The sequence below is a fragment of a genome, unplaced genomic scaffold (assembly GCF_019419815.1).
Source record: "Pyrus x bretschneideri cultivar Hongxiangsu unplaced genomic scaffold, Pyrus_bretschneideri_v1 Contig18, whole genome shotgun sequence".
Lineage (NCBI taxonomy): Eukaryota > Viridiplantae > Streptophyta > Magnoliopsida > Rosales > Rosaceae > Pyrus > Pyrus x bretschneideri.
Window position 1 is genome coordinate 952973 of NW_025999479.1, and position 19009 is coordinate 971981.

Consider the following 19009-nt stretch of genomic DNA (forward strand, 5'->3'; position numbering starts at 1 on the left):
ATTTACGTTGCATATATTTCATGTGTGGAGAAGAACCCCTTAGCTATTCCATCATCCATTGATTCATCACAAATTTGTCTTACAATCTGTTTTCTTTACAATCTGCCCATTTAATTTAATTTCGTCCAAACACAATCCCCCCATATTTTGTTAAGTCTTAGTCATTATAATTTGTCTTATTTTGTGTTTTTAAGTATTTGGAGTCACAAACACTTTCAAATTCGTCCAAATCAAGTTTTAGTTTCTGTTTGAGTCAATTTGATTGTTTTAGGCAGTTTTGAGTGTTTCAAATCTGTTTTGAGTCATAGTAGTCTTGTTAGAGTCTTTAAGTTTAGTTTTTGTGTTTTTAAGTCAATTTATATTAGATTAGCACACCTAGTTAATCCCCGGTTAGAACGATCCCTACTTACATCAATACTACAATTGTCACAAATAGGGTTTAATTTGTGTGTCACATTCGTAACGCATCATGCAGCATAAGGCTGTTTATATAGGCTAATTAGGCACACTTAGTGAAGGAGAAGGATTGCACAATCCCATTAAAAAAGGGTTAATTCAAGCAGAAACCTGAGAAGATTGATGTAAATATGAAACTAAACACCCACATATGTTTATAACAAGGAAAGCACTTTTCTGGAATGTATATGAATATGATCTCATGAAAGGAATGCTACTAATTAGATGCAAGAACCAAGGACACCATATGCTTACATCAATTCCAAACTCCACATTATTGAAAACATAATTATCAAGATTGAAGCATAAGGGTTGTAACGGGCTAAGGGTGATTGGCTATCAATGAAAGGTAAGGATAACAAACGTTCTTTAAGCAATAGCAAGCAAAGTAATGAAATTTGATACTTAGAATCACTTATAATTGCAGAAACTCTCTTAGACACACAAGGGGAAAATTCACATAACTCTTAGGGCCATATTCCACGTTTTGGACCCTTTCTTCAACTACCACAAACATGTGAGCATATTTTCACTTATTTCATACTCTTTTTCTTTCTTTTCACAACTTTTTCTTTTCTTTTTCTTTTTCCACGATTTTTTTTTTCTCATGCCTTATTTCTTTTCGTGGCATATCAACACACACACACACACACAAATTCCCCCACACTTGTTGTTTTGCATAATCGAAAGGATTCCATCTAAGTCATGCTTACTATGCTTCAAGAACAAGGGTATGGGTGGTCCTAATCTAGGCTAGGTAGGGATGATATGGGTAAACACAGGACAAAGGCTAACAATGGCTCAATGGGGGTCATGACCTACAATATATAGTGCATGGGTTGGCTATTTGGTTGATGGCTTCACTACACACTTCATCTTGATATTATGCAATCAATATCATGCTTTGAATGGAATGGATGCAAGTTCTAGCATTTGGAACTAAGTGATGAAACGCCTTCTAATTAGCAACCAAGCAAGAATAATGAGATCATGCAACGAGTTTGAAAACAAGAATCACAGATTAATACTCTCCAAAGAATGTTTAAAGCTCAAGTCTCTCCGGGTTGTAATGTTATTCTAAGTTCCTTCCTTCAAGCATATTACAAAAGCTTTTCTTTTTTTTTTTTCTTTGGGATTAAACATGAATTCATAAACAACTATAACCAAGTATAAACCAAGAATATATCAAACTTCCATCCATGTTTATAACTCTCTTTCACAGCCATGCACATAAAAATCAAATCCTCATCATTGTGTTGGAAGGTATCCTAAGACACAAACACACAAAAACAAACACAAAACTGACTCAAACTGACTCTTTTTAGTTGTGTCAAACTGTTTTTTCGGATTTTTTCAAAGTAACACATAAAAAGACTTCAACACATGTTAAAAACACTTAAAACAGTGGGAAACAAGTTTAGACATGTTAGGTGGTAATACCCTACGAATTTCATGCAAAAATAGCTCAAAACAGAATGTTACCAGTGAGTTAGAGAAAAATTTAGAAGAATCTTTTCTGTTTCTTATGGGTTCTCTACTTGTTTGGTTTAGGGTTTGTAATTTGTGAGATTTGAGTTTTGAGAGTTAAACACTATTCTGTAATCTCCATTTGTTTAGTGATAATCCTCACCGTGCTTCGCCCGTGGATGTTGGCTTTTATGATGAACCATGTAAATCTCTTGTGTTATTTTGAGATTGTTTGTTCTAACTTTCGTTACAATGTTGATATTTGGTACTTTATTAGAATTAGCTACCGTTTGCACATAAAAGTACAACAAAGCTTCCATCATAAAACCAATTGGCAATATGAGAAATAGCCCATCTTACTTATATAAGTCCATGCAAGGTCCCTCCTCCCATCAATGTGGGATTCATTCTCAACACACCCCTCATGTGTAACGATGTCAAGCCATCACGTGGACAAAACAATAAGGTGACATGGAGCACATGTGGATGTTTGCCTTCACACATTGGACAACGTACTCTGATACTATGAAGAAAGTTAGGGGTTCCACCTAGGGGTGGGCACTTGGAACCGAAATTTAGGAAGTCTGACATTGCAAAGAATTTGTAAATTGAGGTATGACATTGTAAAGTTTAAAACATGAGGTATGAGATTGTGGTGCGACCCATAGTTGAGGTGGTTTTGTGTAATTTACTATATTAGATGTCATGTTTTAATTGGTTGTTTGTTAGAGTCCATATGGACTCAACCACACAAGAATTTCATCTTTTTCTATAGTCTTGGACATAATAACAAATTTCAATATCATTACTCATCTATCTCTCTCTCTCTCTCAAAACTTATATGAGAACTCATCTCATCTATTCAATGACCTCAATGTTCTCGATGCTCGCATCAACTCTCGATCTCAAGAGATACTTTGCAAATCCTTCCCCTTCACAGAAGCTCTACACATCAGTTGACCTCAGGCCCTCAACTATCATCCCCCCGATCCCCTTCATCCCCAGGCCCTCAACTCTACAAATCAGACTTGGCAAATCATTCCGCTCCGCTTCATTCCATCTATATTTGGTTAGAATATACATATGTTCCCCAAGCCTACAACCCAAAAGCTCTAGACATAACCATGTTATATTATGACAATGGGCCTTGGTCACAAGATGCCAATATGTATATAGGAGCACTACTAGAAGAGGAATTTTGTAGTGAATTAGCATAGAGGAAATTCTTTAAACACTATGGCTCATCACGTCTCTAACTTTATCAGAAATTGTTTGAAATTGTCTTATTCATAGATAGGTGTAAATTTAAAACTGTATATTTTTTTCTTAAAAACTGAACCGAAATCGTTTGAAACCACATCAAATTGAACCAAACAGTTTCCTTTCATTTCGATTTTGGCCAGTGTTCTTAAAAATGGTTGAGGCAGCCACCTTAGCGACAGCTGGGTGCTAGGTTATTAAGCTGCGCAAGCCGGTTGCTTGGGCAGTTTGCGAGGACATTGGGCGGACGTCGGGCGGCTTAGCGATGAGAGAATGAAAGACAGCACACCATGCAAGTAGGAAAGAGCTCGGAGAAGAAGCGAGGGAGGCCGCTACAAAATTGATTGGAGGAATCTGAAGAGGAAGTAGAAGGGCAAAAATGGATCTGCAATTGCAGAAATGGCTTAATGGTTGACGGCGATAGCTTTTAGAAGCTTTATCAAACTTTAGACTTTATTTAGGGTTTTTTACTAAGCAAGTGACAAACTGATAAAAACAAGGAATAAAGGCCCATCTTTCATTTTATTAATGAGAATAATAGGCCCAACAAAACTTATGGGCTTAGAAAATGATACAAAACTAACTTAAAGTGTCTAAAATTTTAGATATATACTTACCTATATATATATATATATATATAGTAAATTTAATTAATTTTACATGATATATATTCTTGTTTAAAATAACATTTTATTCAAGGTTTATTTATATATTATATAGTAAATTTAATTAATTTTACATGATATACCTAAATCCGCCTAGGCGCTAGGCCCCTACCCGCCGTCTGACTAACTCCTGTCGTTTTTTAGAAACTTGATTTTGGCTTCAAACCTGAACCAAAACGAACCGCAAAAAAATTAGTTTCGGTTTTTCTCAAAGTTGCACCAAATTGAACTATGCCTACCCCTAGTTCTACCATAAAACTAATTTCACAATACAGGGAGTAGCTAGCTTACTTAAAAGTCATGCAAGGTCTCTCTTTCTATCCATGTAAGGTTCATTCTCAATAATAGTAATCGCCCGAGTGCTTTTCCACCCTGAAAATGAATTGTCCACACAATTGGTATTAAAAAAATTATTTTTTTTTAATTAATAGAAAGATAATATTATTTTTAATTTCAAGTATTTATAGGAAAATTTTTAATTTTTTAATTTTTCTATTTTTTTTATTTTTATTTTTTAAATTCTAAACAAATTAATATAGATCGTTGGATTAAATTTTTTTGCAATCCTGTTGCCCAGGTTGTGCCTCCTGGGCATAACAAATCCGTGGAACTTTTTATGATTTTTTTTTTTTTTGTAAATTTAACCCTAAAAGGAGGGATTAATATGGACAATTGGATAATATGTCCATTATAAATCCAACGGCCCACAGCCTGCTTGTGTAATAGCGATTGGTTTTGAATCCAAATTTTTTTTACCGTTGTAAATCTAACTGTCCAAATCTTTTACCGTCGGAAATCCAACGCATAGAAATAGGCCACATTGCCCCTATTTTTTTTTCTTCTTTGAGTGCATTGCAAGAAAGGGCCCCACGTTACTTTTTTGTGCCTCTATCATGCGTGCGTGTGCTGCGCGCCCCTATCGCAAAAAGAAATATATAAATTAAACAAGACTAACGTCAGCATGACATCATGATGACATCAGATCCACTCGAGCGCTGAATCGATTGGGTGGCTAGTTAGGCAAAATTGGGCCCACCAATTGCCTTAATTTTAGAGATGGGCTGATGCTTGCTTTTCAAATTTTGGGCAATATTGCCCAATTGCCAAGGCAATTGGGTAGAGGGTTGAAAGTGCTTTCAGGCAATTTGGGTTTTAGTTAAAATAAAAAATAAAAATAAATAAAAAGAAAAATTTTGAAAACTCACCTATACAAATGAGTTATAAAATTGTTAAAATGAGGAAATAAAAAAATAGTAAAATAATAAAAATTTCACTAATTTACCTTATCCCTTTTGAGTGAAAAACTTTTAGTAAGGCAATCCTGATGGCAAATTGATACATCAACCATCGAAGTACAAATTTACCTTAAATAATTTGCCTAGTCTCTTGGAGATGTTCGGTAGAGAATACTTGTATTGGTAGGTTCCATCTCTAATAGAAAAACGGTAGAATATAGTAAAAAGAAAAGCAAAAGCACAATGTTTATATACAAAAAAGAAATTTTGATACATAGAAAACGAAGCAATCTCATCTGCACGAACATCTTAATATGATCACTAGATTCAATCCCTAGAAAATCGTCCATTACAATTAACTAGGCCTTGCTCTTGACACAAACTATACGGTAAATGGAACGTTACTTGACCTTCACAAAGTAAAAAATCGAAATTAAAAAAAAAAAAAAAAAAAAAAAGAGGAAAAGGATTTAGTTTAGTTGATTACTCATCGTAGAAGGTGTCAACAAACTTGCTCTTGATCCATTTAAAACTGTTGCGGAACGACGACTTGAACTTGCCTTCTGTGGCATACATGTTGTAAGATGCCACCCTCTTCCTTCTCTCCAGCTCTGGATTGCCAGATGTTGACGACAAGTCATCAGCCTTGCCGTAGCTGACAGGACCATTGAAGCTATATGATTTCGACCGGTCCTCAAATCCAAGTTGGACCTCCTTGTAGTTGCTCGAGTAGCACCCGGAAAATGATTTGCTCTTCTCCATTAAAGAACGGACTTGCTCAGGGAGAGGGAGATCTTACAAGAGTACCTTTTCAAGTTCCAAATACATATGCAGCATGAGAAACTCAAAATATATAACATATATGCAGCCCAAATAGCCAAGTGCGGTATGTATGTATGGGCTATGACATGCCTTACTTTGATAATTAAAGAATTGAATATTGTGCGCAGGACAAAATATGGTGGTGGACAATTAAGAATATTACAGGAGCTAATTTCTTACATAATATATTACGGAATATTCCATAATATTACAAGCATCGAGCATTATACATCCATGAAGAAAAACGAAATTTGGATGCCTTAACTTGTATATTGCTTCTGATAAGAAAAAAATTATAGATTCTGTGTTTGTACTGTGCATATAGCTATTCGAAAATCGAAGGTTGCAATTAATAATTCACAAAAAGAAAGCAACAATTACTCTTAGTGGAGAAGTTTGGCAATACCATAGTTGGAGTAGGTACTCTGCTCATGGAGTGAAATGGAATCATGAGAGAGGGCACACTGGTGGACCTCCTCCTACTATTCAATAGATTAAAGCCACTTGTGATGTGTCATTTGGGTATCAATTAATGGTGGGGACAAACAAGTGTGATTGTGGCCTGGTGGAGGTTTGAACCCACAAGACTTTTGGAAAGAAGCTCAATGGCACCATAATTTTCATAGAGGTGGAGAAGCCCACACGGGCCATTTTCATTTTAGAATATTCTCAATTTACTTCGGGTTAAAAAAACACTTTCGATCCTCAAAGGTCGCATGGTCAGTAACAACGAAGTAAATAGCCGCATTTCAATTTTGAGTTTGACATTGAATGGTTTTCTAGAGTTGGTACTAAATTAAACTGACTGGTAAATACAGTATGCAACTTGTAATTGATCCGAAAAGAACATTTTGCTAAAAGAAATGGCTCCGCTGCAGAATAAATTAAATAAAGAGGCAGCATATGCGTACCTTATTTTGCCCAGATAAATGATATTCAATGCCGGAAAAAATCAGCACCATCCTCGACATCATCAGTTTTGATGCACCCACTTTGTGCCATAAGTATTCTGTACACTCTCTTGGAACAAACCTCACCTAATCTTCTGTCATCACCAAGTAAACCTTCTGTTGTCAAGTCCTTGAGCAGAAATTCCTTTTCATGAACCTATACATAGAAGTAATTAGAACTGAAAATATTCATTGTTCGACGGAGGGAGTACACTGAGTCAACAAGCTGAAAGGCCACACTCAGGAAAAAATACAAGACAAAACAATGTGGAGTTCTGCCTTGATATTAGCTATGTGCATACTGAATTGCTGATCGATGTAAGCATGCCTTGTGAAGTATGCGATATATCATATATGTAAACAAATATCAATCTTGTAATGATAACAATTAACATTGCATACTTAACCTCCAAGTTGTCGTCACTACAAACTCTATCAAAGCCATTTTTTTCCTTTTTTGTTTTAAGAGACAACAAAAAAAATGATTTTCACAATGACATAGAAATGAACACTCAATAATCGAAAGGGCTTTCCATATGTAAGCCTATGATAAAATTATATTGTACGTTGAAATCTCATGGTTGTATTACAGTTAATTCTCAAGCAAATATATATCACAATGAAAAAATGTATTGCTCCGTTGTCATATTGCAGAAACCATACAAGGCTCTCAAGGAAACATAATAATCATTCATTTTATTAGAAATACATGCTTGGCTTAAGTGTAGCAATGGCCCCTGAACTTGTAGACGAGTTACATTTTAGTTCCTCAACTAGCTCCAGGAGTCCTACTCTGCCTAATGACATATAACTCCTTCCGTTAATCCTTTAGTTTTTCTTATAAAATATGGGGACAAATGAGTAATTTCACCTCACATTGTAAACCAATCAATACACTCGAGAAAAATCTCAGTCAACCCTTAGCTCGAACTTTTCCCTTCCCCATCCCAATCAAGAATAATTATCCTAAAAGGAACGTTCCTGGAATGTTTTGACAAAAGATGTCCCCAGAGACATAAGTAGTCTAACTCTGTCACAAAATTTTCCCTCCATCCTCCTTACCCAAATTTCTCTCACCTAGTTAAACCTAAAGTTAGCCCAAATCCTTTTAAATCTGTTTGGTAAATGAGAGGATGGTGACTTTTAGTTCCTTTACACAATGTTTCGATTAGGGACTTTACCCTCCTTTTGGATGAAGGAAATAAACATGGAATCTCAACAAAACTCAAAAAATTTAACAGACATACCCATTTCCCTCTTTTGATTCATAATCAGATAGATTTAGAAGTTTTGTGTGGAAAGAAAAAAAAAACTTGGAATTTGAAAGTAATAAATCTCAACTTTAAGATCCATATAAACAATTGTCATTTATAATTCCACAAGGTTAGAGAACCCATACATGCCCACCACCATCGCTGCAGCCACCAACCCTGCAACTATCATTCCGTCTCGGTCCCCACCACCACCTCTACTACCACCAAACTTCCATGACCATCGTCCGCACTCCCGGGGACGCCGCCACCACCACAGTACTACCACCATTAGTCCATGACCATCACCTACACTCCCACCCCACTCGTTGGCACCACCACCTCTTGTTTTCCTACTACATTACCTGCACTGCCACCACTAAACCCACCAGCACATTTTCCAACTCTCTTTTATTAATTGGCATATTAAATTTTGTATTTAAGTAAGAAACTTTACAAATTCGAGGAAATTAAATGCCCTATAAGGGTCACTACCAATGAACTACTCAAGCACTACAAGCTGTTGAGAATATCGCGTTTAAGAATGGGAAAAATGGAACAAACTCCGGAAATTGAAAACAAATAACCAAGATAAATAACACCAAGAATTTACGTGGTTCGGCAAAATGTGCCTACGGGACAGCAACAACAATCTTTCATTATATCACTAATGAGTACAACCAATAATCTTGCCAAAGCTCTAGAACTAGGAATTGAGGAAAACCCTGAAAGAACTAGAACAAGAAATACACTCTCTTTTCTTTTCTCTCGCACATACTTTACAATATTCTCTCACTCTAATCCCTTGAGTGGTGTACAATTTATTGTTTTGCTCCCTTCTCAAAACTAGTACAATAGTCCCTTTATATAGACATAATAAAGGTCTTCTTCAATAAGGATTACTAATCCTAATTGGAATCTAGTTATGAATTCTTCTCCAATTGAGAAACTAACTCCAATTGGGAAAACAACTCCAATTGGGAAAACAATTAAATCCTCTAAGACTATAATTCCTTATAGACGCAGGACAACTTATCATGGGTTGGAAAAAACCCAACACAAGCTACTACCAAAACATTAGAAATGCACCACTAAGATACTAAACAAAGGACTTCCAAAACACCAATCAAAGAGTCACTCGAAAGTTCTCTCACATATATTACGTCTAGTCATTTTTATGTCGCTCTGTCTAATTTTGGTAGTGCATTCCTAACAAATTTAGCCTCAATTCTAAGAAACATTAAAGTACCTAACAAATCTAAGGTTTAGAAATTGGAAGTTTCATTATAATGTATTGCATTTGTTAATATCTCGGTTTCCAAACACAGACTAGTGAAATGTAACCCAAGATTACAGATGTTATCTTCCAAACAAGTCCTTAGGGCTCCTATACAACAGAAAGGATGAGCTATGTTCAAACTTTAACTTGTTACTACTGTATTGGTCTACAAATTTTTACAACTTTACTTCTCTGTTAATAGGAAATAAAATCTCGTTAAGAGAGCAATAGTGCAAACAATGGACAAGATATCCACTGGAGCAAAGAACTAAATATTTCTAAAACAGCATCAAAATTTTAAAAACAACAGAGAACCAGCTAAGGAACCAAAAACTCAACAAACTCCATTCCAAGTTGAAAAAAAAAAAGTTGTAAAGAAATAAGTATCCTTACACTCCAAATAGACCGAAGCACATACATCAAAACACTTAGAGAGAAAGAGGCATATTTCACTTACTGATATATTTGGGTCCATGTAAACACTCAAAAGAGATTTCATGGTAGGGTACTTCTTCCATATAGCAATAGCAAATCGCGGTTGTACCTTAGGGATAGCTACCAAAGCTTTTAACCTGGACGAATTAAAATAATTAGTAACAAAAATAAAATGCTCACAAATAAAATTGATATAAATATTAAAAACATACAAATCAAATTAATCTGTACAGAGAAGGTTTAGTTGATAACTAATAGAAGAAAAAGAGCACGTGAAACTATTTCAAACTGGTGTTTGAGAGCTTTATTTAAATAAGACTTATTCAAAGGCATAAATTCCAGAATCTGGTTTTAGTTTGGAAGTCCATGGTCCAATTCTGTGGGGCAATTGTTGGAGGGCTTGAAGGAAGGCAGATTGCCCCAACCAACTAGACAATTAGGTTGCAGGTCCTTCTGTATTCTCTCCACTTTAATCGTGCATGGTTCTTGTTGTCCTTTCTGTCCTAGAGTGCTGGGAACAATAATGAAAGGTCTAATTGACGGTGCTTTTAGAAGCACTAAATGCACTTCCACAAACCAAATGCATCTTTGGCAGCGTTTGATAAAGTTAATAAGTGCTTTCAACTACTTCTTGAGGAAGCAATTGAATTTTCAAAACAATAATAATAATTAACAAATCTCTTATGAGTATAAGTGTTTCGTGTAGAAGCACTCCAAAACAGGCCCTACGCAGTTCAGAGTTGAGACCCCTAAAAATAAGCTTCATCTTATCACTGGTTACTACTTTCATCATAGGAAGCCGCAGCTTATTATTTCTTTTCACAATCCATCCTTCTCTGAATCTGCTATCTTTTTATATTCTAATTCTAGTATAATGATCAGTTTATTAATATCATGTTACTCACCATGGGCTCTTTTTAATTGAAGTTCGGTCAATGCAGTCCTTAGGGACAAGAGATCCATTAGCATTTACATCCAGTCGCGTTAACTTCTTTCTGTAAATTCATACAAGATGCAGAATCAGAATATTGATCAGTTAAAATGTGAAAATGCAAAGGGAAAGCGAATTTGCCTATTTAACAAGGAAATGAAAACTGCATCAAGTGATAATACAATCATTTTCTACATAATTAAGGGCTTGTTTCGATGGTGGTTTAAGAGAGGTAAAGCGCTTCTTAATGAGTAAAAGCACTACATTTTGAAATTGATATTGTGGAATTAATCCTCAACAATTAGTACGAATTCATTGACAAAATCCACTTGCAAAAGTTCCAGAGAAATTAATATTTCAATGGAATTGAAGAAGGCCACATGAAAAATGGAAAACCATTAGAAGAAATTGAAGAAAGATTGCCTAGATTCACTATGGGTGGTGCGAGACTGGTTATTGGGGAGAAGAGGAAGATATATGGTTGTTTATTTGCTTTTTGATTAATTGTATATATTTTAAGTATATTTATTGGACAAGAAATTACATTGCAATTTGCAGCAGCACATTTGGAAGGGGAGGAAAAAATTGGATCTGTTGCTTTAGTTTTCTGCTGGAGGTTGGTGTTCAAAGTTCAAACAGAGACAAGTTATAAAACATTTGCACACTAAATCAGAAACCTTGATCTTTTCAAAAAAATCAGAAACCTTGAAGATTTACATCGACCTTTCTCATGTTTTTCAAATGAACAGTGCATATCATTATGATATGAGATGAAGTTGATGCACATCTGGTACGCAGGAGAAACAGGAGCTCCTTGGAAAATACTGTCCTTAACTTATCACCATACTTTAGTATCAAAAGCACTTTTGTGCAATGTAGAAGCACCTATTTAGTTGCTTGCCAAACAACACACTGCTTTTTTGTAGAAGCCTAAAAAAAAAGTGCTAGTGAGAAAAAACGCTTTACAGCACATCCAAACAAGCCCTAAAAATAGAGCGAAAAACAAGTGATAAGTTGGAACATGAGTGAAGCTCTGTGATCCTTGGACAGAATTTTTTTTAGAGGAGATTAGTGTGTATAATTAATGTATAATGCATTTAGAAAATCTTGAGGCCAGAAAACTTGTATTTAATGGGAAATAGATTTTAACAGCACACTTAAACTGCAACAAGGTTCTGAGTTCAGTAGAAAAGTAAAAGCATCAAATACCTAAATTGGCAAGATGACAGGCTGCATGTTAAACCAACAACATGTTCAGCAAGTTCAGCCTCGTCTGCGCACTGCCTGGAGTGTACTTTATAAAAATTAGTGGTCAATTTTGCCAGCACCTGTTAGAAAGGAAAAGAGGTCAAAATACTATGAATTTAAGATTCACTGTCAGAAAGTATTAATGTCTTGTAAACCCAAGTCTTAGTATTCCAACCTCCTCAACAGGTGGGCGTCTCCAGCTATTATGAATTGTTGGATTCTTGTACAGTTCTTGTTCCCTAACATTGTAAAAAAGGAAAAAACTCAATGTGATGCAGCATTATGCACGAATCCAAGAAGTAAAAATTATTGTAAGGTGGAGAATAGCTATTGCAACTGCCATGCCATCACAAACAGTAAATTTTATAGATCACAATTAAAAAACAGTAAATTTTATAGATCAAAAATAAAAAAAGACATAAGATCTAACAAAATCTTACAAAATATTGTTGCATGCTTCTCACAAACAAATTTTAAGAATTTCTATGGATAACACAAATGAAGACATGTTAATAAAGCTAAATATTCTATAATTTGTTTAAAAGTACACCAATCTGAATGGAAACACAAAATAAATTAGAGTAACTTTTTTTAACATCACAAGTTGTTTTGTTGATGTGATATTTAACAGGTAATCATAATAAAATGATGATACTCAACAAGGATATAAGCTCTCTCCAGTTGAAAAGAAGAAAGCAAAGCATATCCTTTCTGATAATCTGTTCTTTTACTTATCAATTGCTCCTATTTGAATAGAATGCTAATTACTTACTGAAAGGGATAAGAACACTTCAGACGCATAATCAACTATGTTGAGCTACCACCCAATTGATTAGTGAACTCAAGTTTACCGCTTTTGTGTTTCTTCTCTTAGAAAAATAAGACAAAAACAGTCCATGTCTGTAACCTTTCATTTAATACGATGTAGAAATCAGCGTCCAAGTTATAATATGGTTTCTGTACTCCACTGAATTTTGCATGTTCTAATGAATTAATAACCAAATAGATAATGAGAAAGAAAAACAAATAAGTATGCTCACAGGGCAGGGCACTGGCCAAGGGAAAGCAACAGTATACAACATTAGTTAATCATCCATTGACTAATTATCTAAATCACGTTCACCGTTCATTTTTATTTTCATTTTTCGATACATGAAAATTTCAGTGCAATATCTTTAGCTAGGTAAAATTCTAATACAAGATACAGTACATATTATTAGCAATCTCTCACCTTTTCTTAATGTATGCCATCAACCTGTTTGTAAGACAACACACTGTATAAGATGGATATCGACTTCGAACACTAAGAACATGATCCAAAAGAGATTCATTGATGACAACATTACAAAATTCTTCAGCTTCATACACGAGCAACATGTATTGAATTTCTGTTTCTTTGGGCGAAAGCTGCAATTAGATATTGAGGTTAATAGATGTATAATATTATGCTAATACATGGACGAAGTGGATGCATATAAAAAAAATTCTAATTCCTTTATTTAGCGCAAAAAATAATATTTTGTCATAAACTTTAACAAGAAGTGTAAAGGCATCCTCTGAATAATTAATCTGAGAGGCAGGAAGCTCATGAAATCCTTAAAGAATGATCTTGACCTAGCCACACACATAACCCATGAAGATGCAACACAACAGTAGTCAATCATTATATCATAGACCTTTGGTAGCGACTCATGAGTCTTCCAGCAATACACAATATAACACCCACAATTATCCTTTAATGATGTGGTTTCTATTTTTATACAATAATTGAATTGGCCTAATTTTATGATCCATTAAGCTACAAAGGCTAATAATGTTGAACCACACAGAAGTTATTCGAGGAAAAATTCCAGCTAGTTTTGCTATTATGAAACCCACTAGAGTCCGAGATGATATGATAACACTACGGCTAATACGACAGCTTATTACCTGTGAAAGATGTTCTGGAACAGTCATGGTCCAGACAATTGATCTTTCAATTGGATTTGATGTTATACGATATGTTAACCCTTTTTCAGCAAACCTTGTAAGCAAATTTCCTACAAAAAAGTTTAAAAAGGTATCAGCTACCAGATATAAAAGCACATACAAAGTACTTCAGCAGAAACGAGGAATGACACCAGACCTCCAACTGACCCCAACTCCACAACTTTAGAATCAATCTCAGCCACGATGGATTTTAAGGCAAACTTCCCTTTTTCCCACTTTTGCTTTTCTTTTTGGATTTTTTTCATCTCTGCTGCCTCAGCTTTCAGAGCTTCTTTCTGCAACTTCTCCTTCTGTTTTTCATGGATATCCATCAGCCTATTGTTCTGTTAGAAAAAATCAAGTTCAAATCATAATAACAACTTACTAGCTTCTTGAGCTTCTTTTCCTCCATTAAGCGTGTCCGTTCCTCTTTTGCCAGCTTCTTTCTTTCTGTTGCTTCTTTTGTTGTATTTTCATTATCAGTAACAACTTTAGTTTTTCTTCTCGGTTTTGTAATGTTGCCCATCTGATCCATTATATTTTCTTGCTCAGGATAATCAAGTACCTGATCTCGGCATGTCATTACATTGAGGATAAATACCTAATTGAAGGTGTGAAATAGCAGCAAAGAAGTGAAACACCTTCATATAAAATAAGAAATTCAAACAAGTGAACCTTTTGTTAGGTTTTGGCTCGTCATTTAGTGTCCTTAGGGAAAAAAAAGGTGCACCGATTCTTCTCCTAAAAGGGCTAGGAAAGAATCTTAGTTTCCTTATTCAATTTAGATTAGAGATCCTAGAAGTCTATTTGGACTAGGAAAGGAAGTCTAATTTCCTATTCCACTTAGAATAGGAATTATAATCTGTAAAGGACATGTAAACTGCACCCTATGCCTATAAATAGGGTGCGGCAAGGCTTAAATTTCAAAGAGAAAAACTGTGACAGCCGAGACAAGTGTGAGAGATTAGTTCTAGGGTTTGCAAAAGTTCTGTAATCTCACAACTGGACATAGGCAAGAGTATTGCTGAACCGGTATAAGTCTTGTGTGTTTTCTAGTTTTCTCTATTTTGCTAAGTTTTAGTCTATTGCCATTTGTTAGATTAAAGAACAAAGTCTAGTGAGCGTTTTTCAACACCTTTATGGCTGGTCATGGAGATTCTACACACATAATAATTGGATTCAGAGAGCACAGGCCCACTCAAAAGAAGAGATTTGAAACATATCCAGTTTCTGATTAGAAGATAACTGGACTAATATCTTCTAATGTGAATTGTCATCCATTGGAAACTGCATGATTAAACTTTCACCATTCCTATCTGAAATGTCTTCCTCGATCAGTTTTTTTTATCCAAATCAGAAATTCATCAAGTTTCTGATTGAAAGATAAATAAGTACTCTAGTAATGTCTCATGTTTATTATTAGGTGTTACTTCATAGAACTTTTCCTCATCTTTCCTAACATGGGACTTTACTCACTTCACTTCTTACAAGCTTTGTACCATTTGGAACCATGTATTGTCTAAATTCTGGAAAATATAATGCCTCACACAGAGATTATACCCAAAAAAAAAAAAAAAAAAAAAAAAAAACATGAGTAACAAGGCAAGTCTCCGACCAAACAAACATAATTATTAAACAAGAAAGGTGAGGCTGTCAATTGCACAAACAGAAATTATAACATCTGACCTTAATTAGGAACACAAGCCAAAGGTGTTGCTGACTCCACAACCGTTTAATAATCTTTAGGGGATAAAAGTTACCACAATGCATCAGGTCAAAATACCTGATCAATATCATCTTCCAAAGTTGGTTGTGAAGAATTCCCCTCAGACATATGTGCTAGATCATCTCCTGATAAGAATGTAAATAGGTGTCAATATTAGAAGGAAAGCATCTTCCAGAGAGTGGAATTATTTTGTTGAATATTTTCACACTCAAAACCAATAAATAAAGGCCATCCCTCAAGCCTGATCAAAGGAACTCCAGATACAACATTAACATACCAAGAGGACATGTGGACTCGACAAAACTAAACCTCCAATCTAAGTCCTCCACCACACCAAAACCACTAGTGACCGATTCATTCTCTTTCTCCTTTTGCTTTCCACGACCACTTTCAGGTTCATTATCAGATTCCAAACATATCAATCCATTAACACCTGAATGAAAACAAAAGACCAGTGAAGTCAACGTCTATCGGTACGAAAAGTAAAAGTCTAATATTGACAAGCAAATAAAGATTTCAACATTAATACTCAAAATTTCAGCAACCAAAGTGAGGAATCACAAAACAAGTGACATATTTCACAAAATCCATAAAACCCCTTCAACATTAATCCTCACGCAGTTCCTCCAAACTGCCAAAACCCTTTCTCTCTGACACGAAATCCCTAAAATCCAAGTCCACTTGGTCATAAGCTTTTCTGGCCAAAACACTTCTTTCTAACCATCTTTTGAAACAGTTTTATATTGTGCTAAAACTCGAGGATTCACCATCAAGCATTAGGACTTAATTCCAGCATTTTCAGAGAAACAGAACTCAAAACTAATTCCAATTGATCCGAACAGAACAGTAAAACGCACCAATTACTTGAAGCAAAACAGTAAAAAAACTAATTCAAAAATAAAATTATCACAAGAAGCAATGGATAAGGAATTATATTAAACAAAAAGCAAAGTAAGCATTTCCAATAGCAAGAAATCAACCAACCAGAGAAGTTGTGAACGGAGTCTGAAACCCTAGATTGGAAGTCAGAAGGGGCTTTCGTGCATTTCACAATTGCGAGATCAGACATGGGGGTCTCCGGGACGAAGATAGGCGTGGAGGTGGGGCGGGGCTTCTGTGGGGTTGGGTCGTCGTCGAGGACGAGAACCGTAGGGTTTGGGTTCGGGTTCGGGTTTGAGTTTGGATTTAGGTCTGGTTCGGTTCGGCGTTTCTTACAGTGGAACAGTTGGAATGGGGATGAATCTTCTTCGTCGGAGAGGACGATTGGCTCCGACATGGTGATTGGAAATGAACGAAGTGCTCCCAACGAGACAGTGAGGTCGGGTTTTGGTTACGCCGCCTCTGCTTCAAATAAGCGCGGGATTGTGTTCCTGAAATCAACACAGTTCCTTTTTTTTTTTCTCAATTTTTGGAGCAAGTTTCAAAATTTGGCTTCTATTCCACCCCCAAAACACTGCAACCCTTGGGTCAAAATGAGGTTATGTGTTTAAAATTTATAAATTGGACAAATTCCGACAAGGATTTGGGCTAAGATTACTGATGTGTGGCCCACATGTGAGAGTGGAAATCCAGCGTTGAAGCTCAAACGCTCAGAATTTACTAGCGCACGTGTCAGGCGCTGCAACAGGCCAACCTCATCCACATGAGCTTGTCGCCCACTTGTCTATTGTAATAATGATCCCAACGGCTCTTTTTTCTAATCCTACGGCCACAATTTAAATGGGTCATTGGTTATCCAATGGTCCACATCTAATTTATTTAATTTTTAGTTTTATATTTATAAATTTGTTTGAATCCAACAAATGAAATCTAATGTGATTAAATATAATGGTAAAAAAAAAAGATCTAACATTCCAAAATTATATCCAATGGCTAAAATTATTTAAAATTTTATTTTACTCAAAATTCACCCAAAAATTCTATATTTACCTCTATATTTATTCAAACATTCACACAAATATCACTTTTCTCGTACAATTCTTGCTATTTTTCTTTCTACCATCTTCCAAAACCATTTCTTCCCATTTCCAAATTTTTCAAGATGGCAAAAGATCATATTAGAGGTTGTAATTGGTCATATGAGGAAGATGTTGCTTTGTGATTGGCATGGATTTGTATTAGCGAAGATGGTATCATTGGCACGAATCAAAATAAAAAGATTTTGTGGGCTAAAATCGTTGATAAGTTCAATGAAAACTCCAAAATCACCCAAAGGGAAGTTGGTAGTGTTTACGATTAGTGGAAGGTTATCAATAAAGCATGCCCTTTATGGAAGGGAAGTTTGGAGAGAGTCGTTGTGACAGCCCGCCCCGGACTTTTCATACCGTAGGGATGAAATGACGATTTTGCCCCTAGCAGGGTTGTTTCGTTGTGTGGTTATTTTTGGGTGTTGCTTGGCTGGTTTTGGACCACACACACACCACACTCACTCACTCTCTCTCTCTTGCCCTATCCCGAGCCCTCTCTCTCTCCCATTTCTATCCTTCTTGTACGGACGACAACCAAAACCATCTAAACCTTCACAGATCAAGGAAACAAATTACAAATTCATGCTCGTGAGGTCCGTAGGAGTTCAACCATACCCATTTCAGGTAAGGATACCTTCGTTTTCACGTCGAACTCGGATACCCCGATTTGGTCACTGTTCATGCACACGTTAATTCTTGTGTTTTTGGAAATTTCAAGCTTGTAGAAAGCTTGGTGAGGTCCTTAGGAGGCTCGGGGTGGTTCGTTTGAAGGTTTTGGACGTCGGGATCATGAGTTTCAAGCTTGGCCAGAGTTGGTAGTGTTTTCCCCGTGAGATTCTGTGCGTTTTAGTGCTTGAAAGTGGTATGGATTTGTTCCTCTTGTTGTAAGCTTCATTTTGGTACCAACTTTGTGAAATTTGGTTGAAAAACGAAGAAGATACAAGGTTTTAAATTTTTCCCGATTTTCCGGCATCGGAGCTTCGCCGGAGAAGATGACGGAATATTCCCTCGGTTTGGACGGAATATTCCTAACGGCGTTAACGGAATCCCTTGGAGTTAACAGAATATTCCTGACAACGTTAACTAACGCCGTCAGTGTGCCAGGCACGTGCCTGCCCATGGGCGGCGTGTGTGGCCGTGCCTTGGCCGACGCGTGGGGGCGCGTGCGGCGATGGAAAATTTTTCTAAAAATATGGGGATGTTCCTGAGGTTGAGTAGATCACGTTGGTGTATTCATACACCCCATTTGAGCATTGTATGAGAAGTTATTTCGTGATGTGGTTATGTGTTTTAAAATTAACGTTTTTATAGTTGTTTCGCATATAGGTGAGACCTATCCCGAGGACGAGC

General features: G+C 36.0%; 1 protein-coding gene across 6 annotated transcripts; it reads right to left on the bottom strand.

The window, feature by feature from the left end:
- Positions 1-4139: 4139 nt before the first annotated feature.
- On the bottom strand, positions 4140-17128 carry LOC103926667 (crossover junction endonuclease EME1B). Of its 6 annotated transcripts, none has more exons than XR_007257474.1 (14): positions 16677-17125; positions 15970-16125; positions 15750-15817; positions 14352-14531; positions 14124-14277; positions 13928-14037; positions 13230-13405; positions 12174-12237; positions 11960-12078; positions 10725-10814; positions 9842-9956; positions 6817-7012; positions 5571-5890; positions 4140-4220 (listed from the first exon to the last, which is right to left on the bottom strand). XR_007257474.1 is itself a non-coding variant. In XM_009335479.3 (13 exons), exons 1-12 carry the CDS (start codon positions 16966-16968, stop codon positions 6842-6844), a joined length of 1695 nt encoding a protein of 564 aa, XP_009333754.2. In that variant the 5' UTR covers positions 16969-17125; the 3' UTR covers positions 5305-5890; positions 6817-6841. The 6 variants fall into 6 exon arrangements, 3 of the variants coding, with proteins under 3 accessions (XP_009333754.2, XP_048437847.1, XP_048437848.1); XR_007257475.1 differs by lacking the exon at positions 4140-4220 and adding an exon at positions 4749-4764; XR_007257473.1 differs by lacking the exon at positions 4140-4220 and adding an exon at positions 5305-5493.
- Between the last annotated feature and the right edge of the window lie 1881 nt (positions 17129-19009).

Coding starts and splice junctions, on each gene's coding strand:
- LOC103926667 (XM_009335479.3), bottom strand. CDS start 16,968: ATGTCGGAGCCAATCGTCCTCTCCGACGAAGAAGATTCATCCCCATTC. Junction 14,278..14,351: donor AAAAGAAGCTCAAGAAGCTA/GTAAGTTGTTAT, acceptor CATGAAAAACAG/AAGGAGAAGTTGCAGAAAGA. Junction 12,238..13,229: donor ATGGCATACATTAAGAAAAG/GTGAGAGATTGC, acceptor TTACAATGTTAG/GGAACAAGAACTGTACAAGA.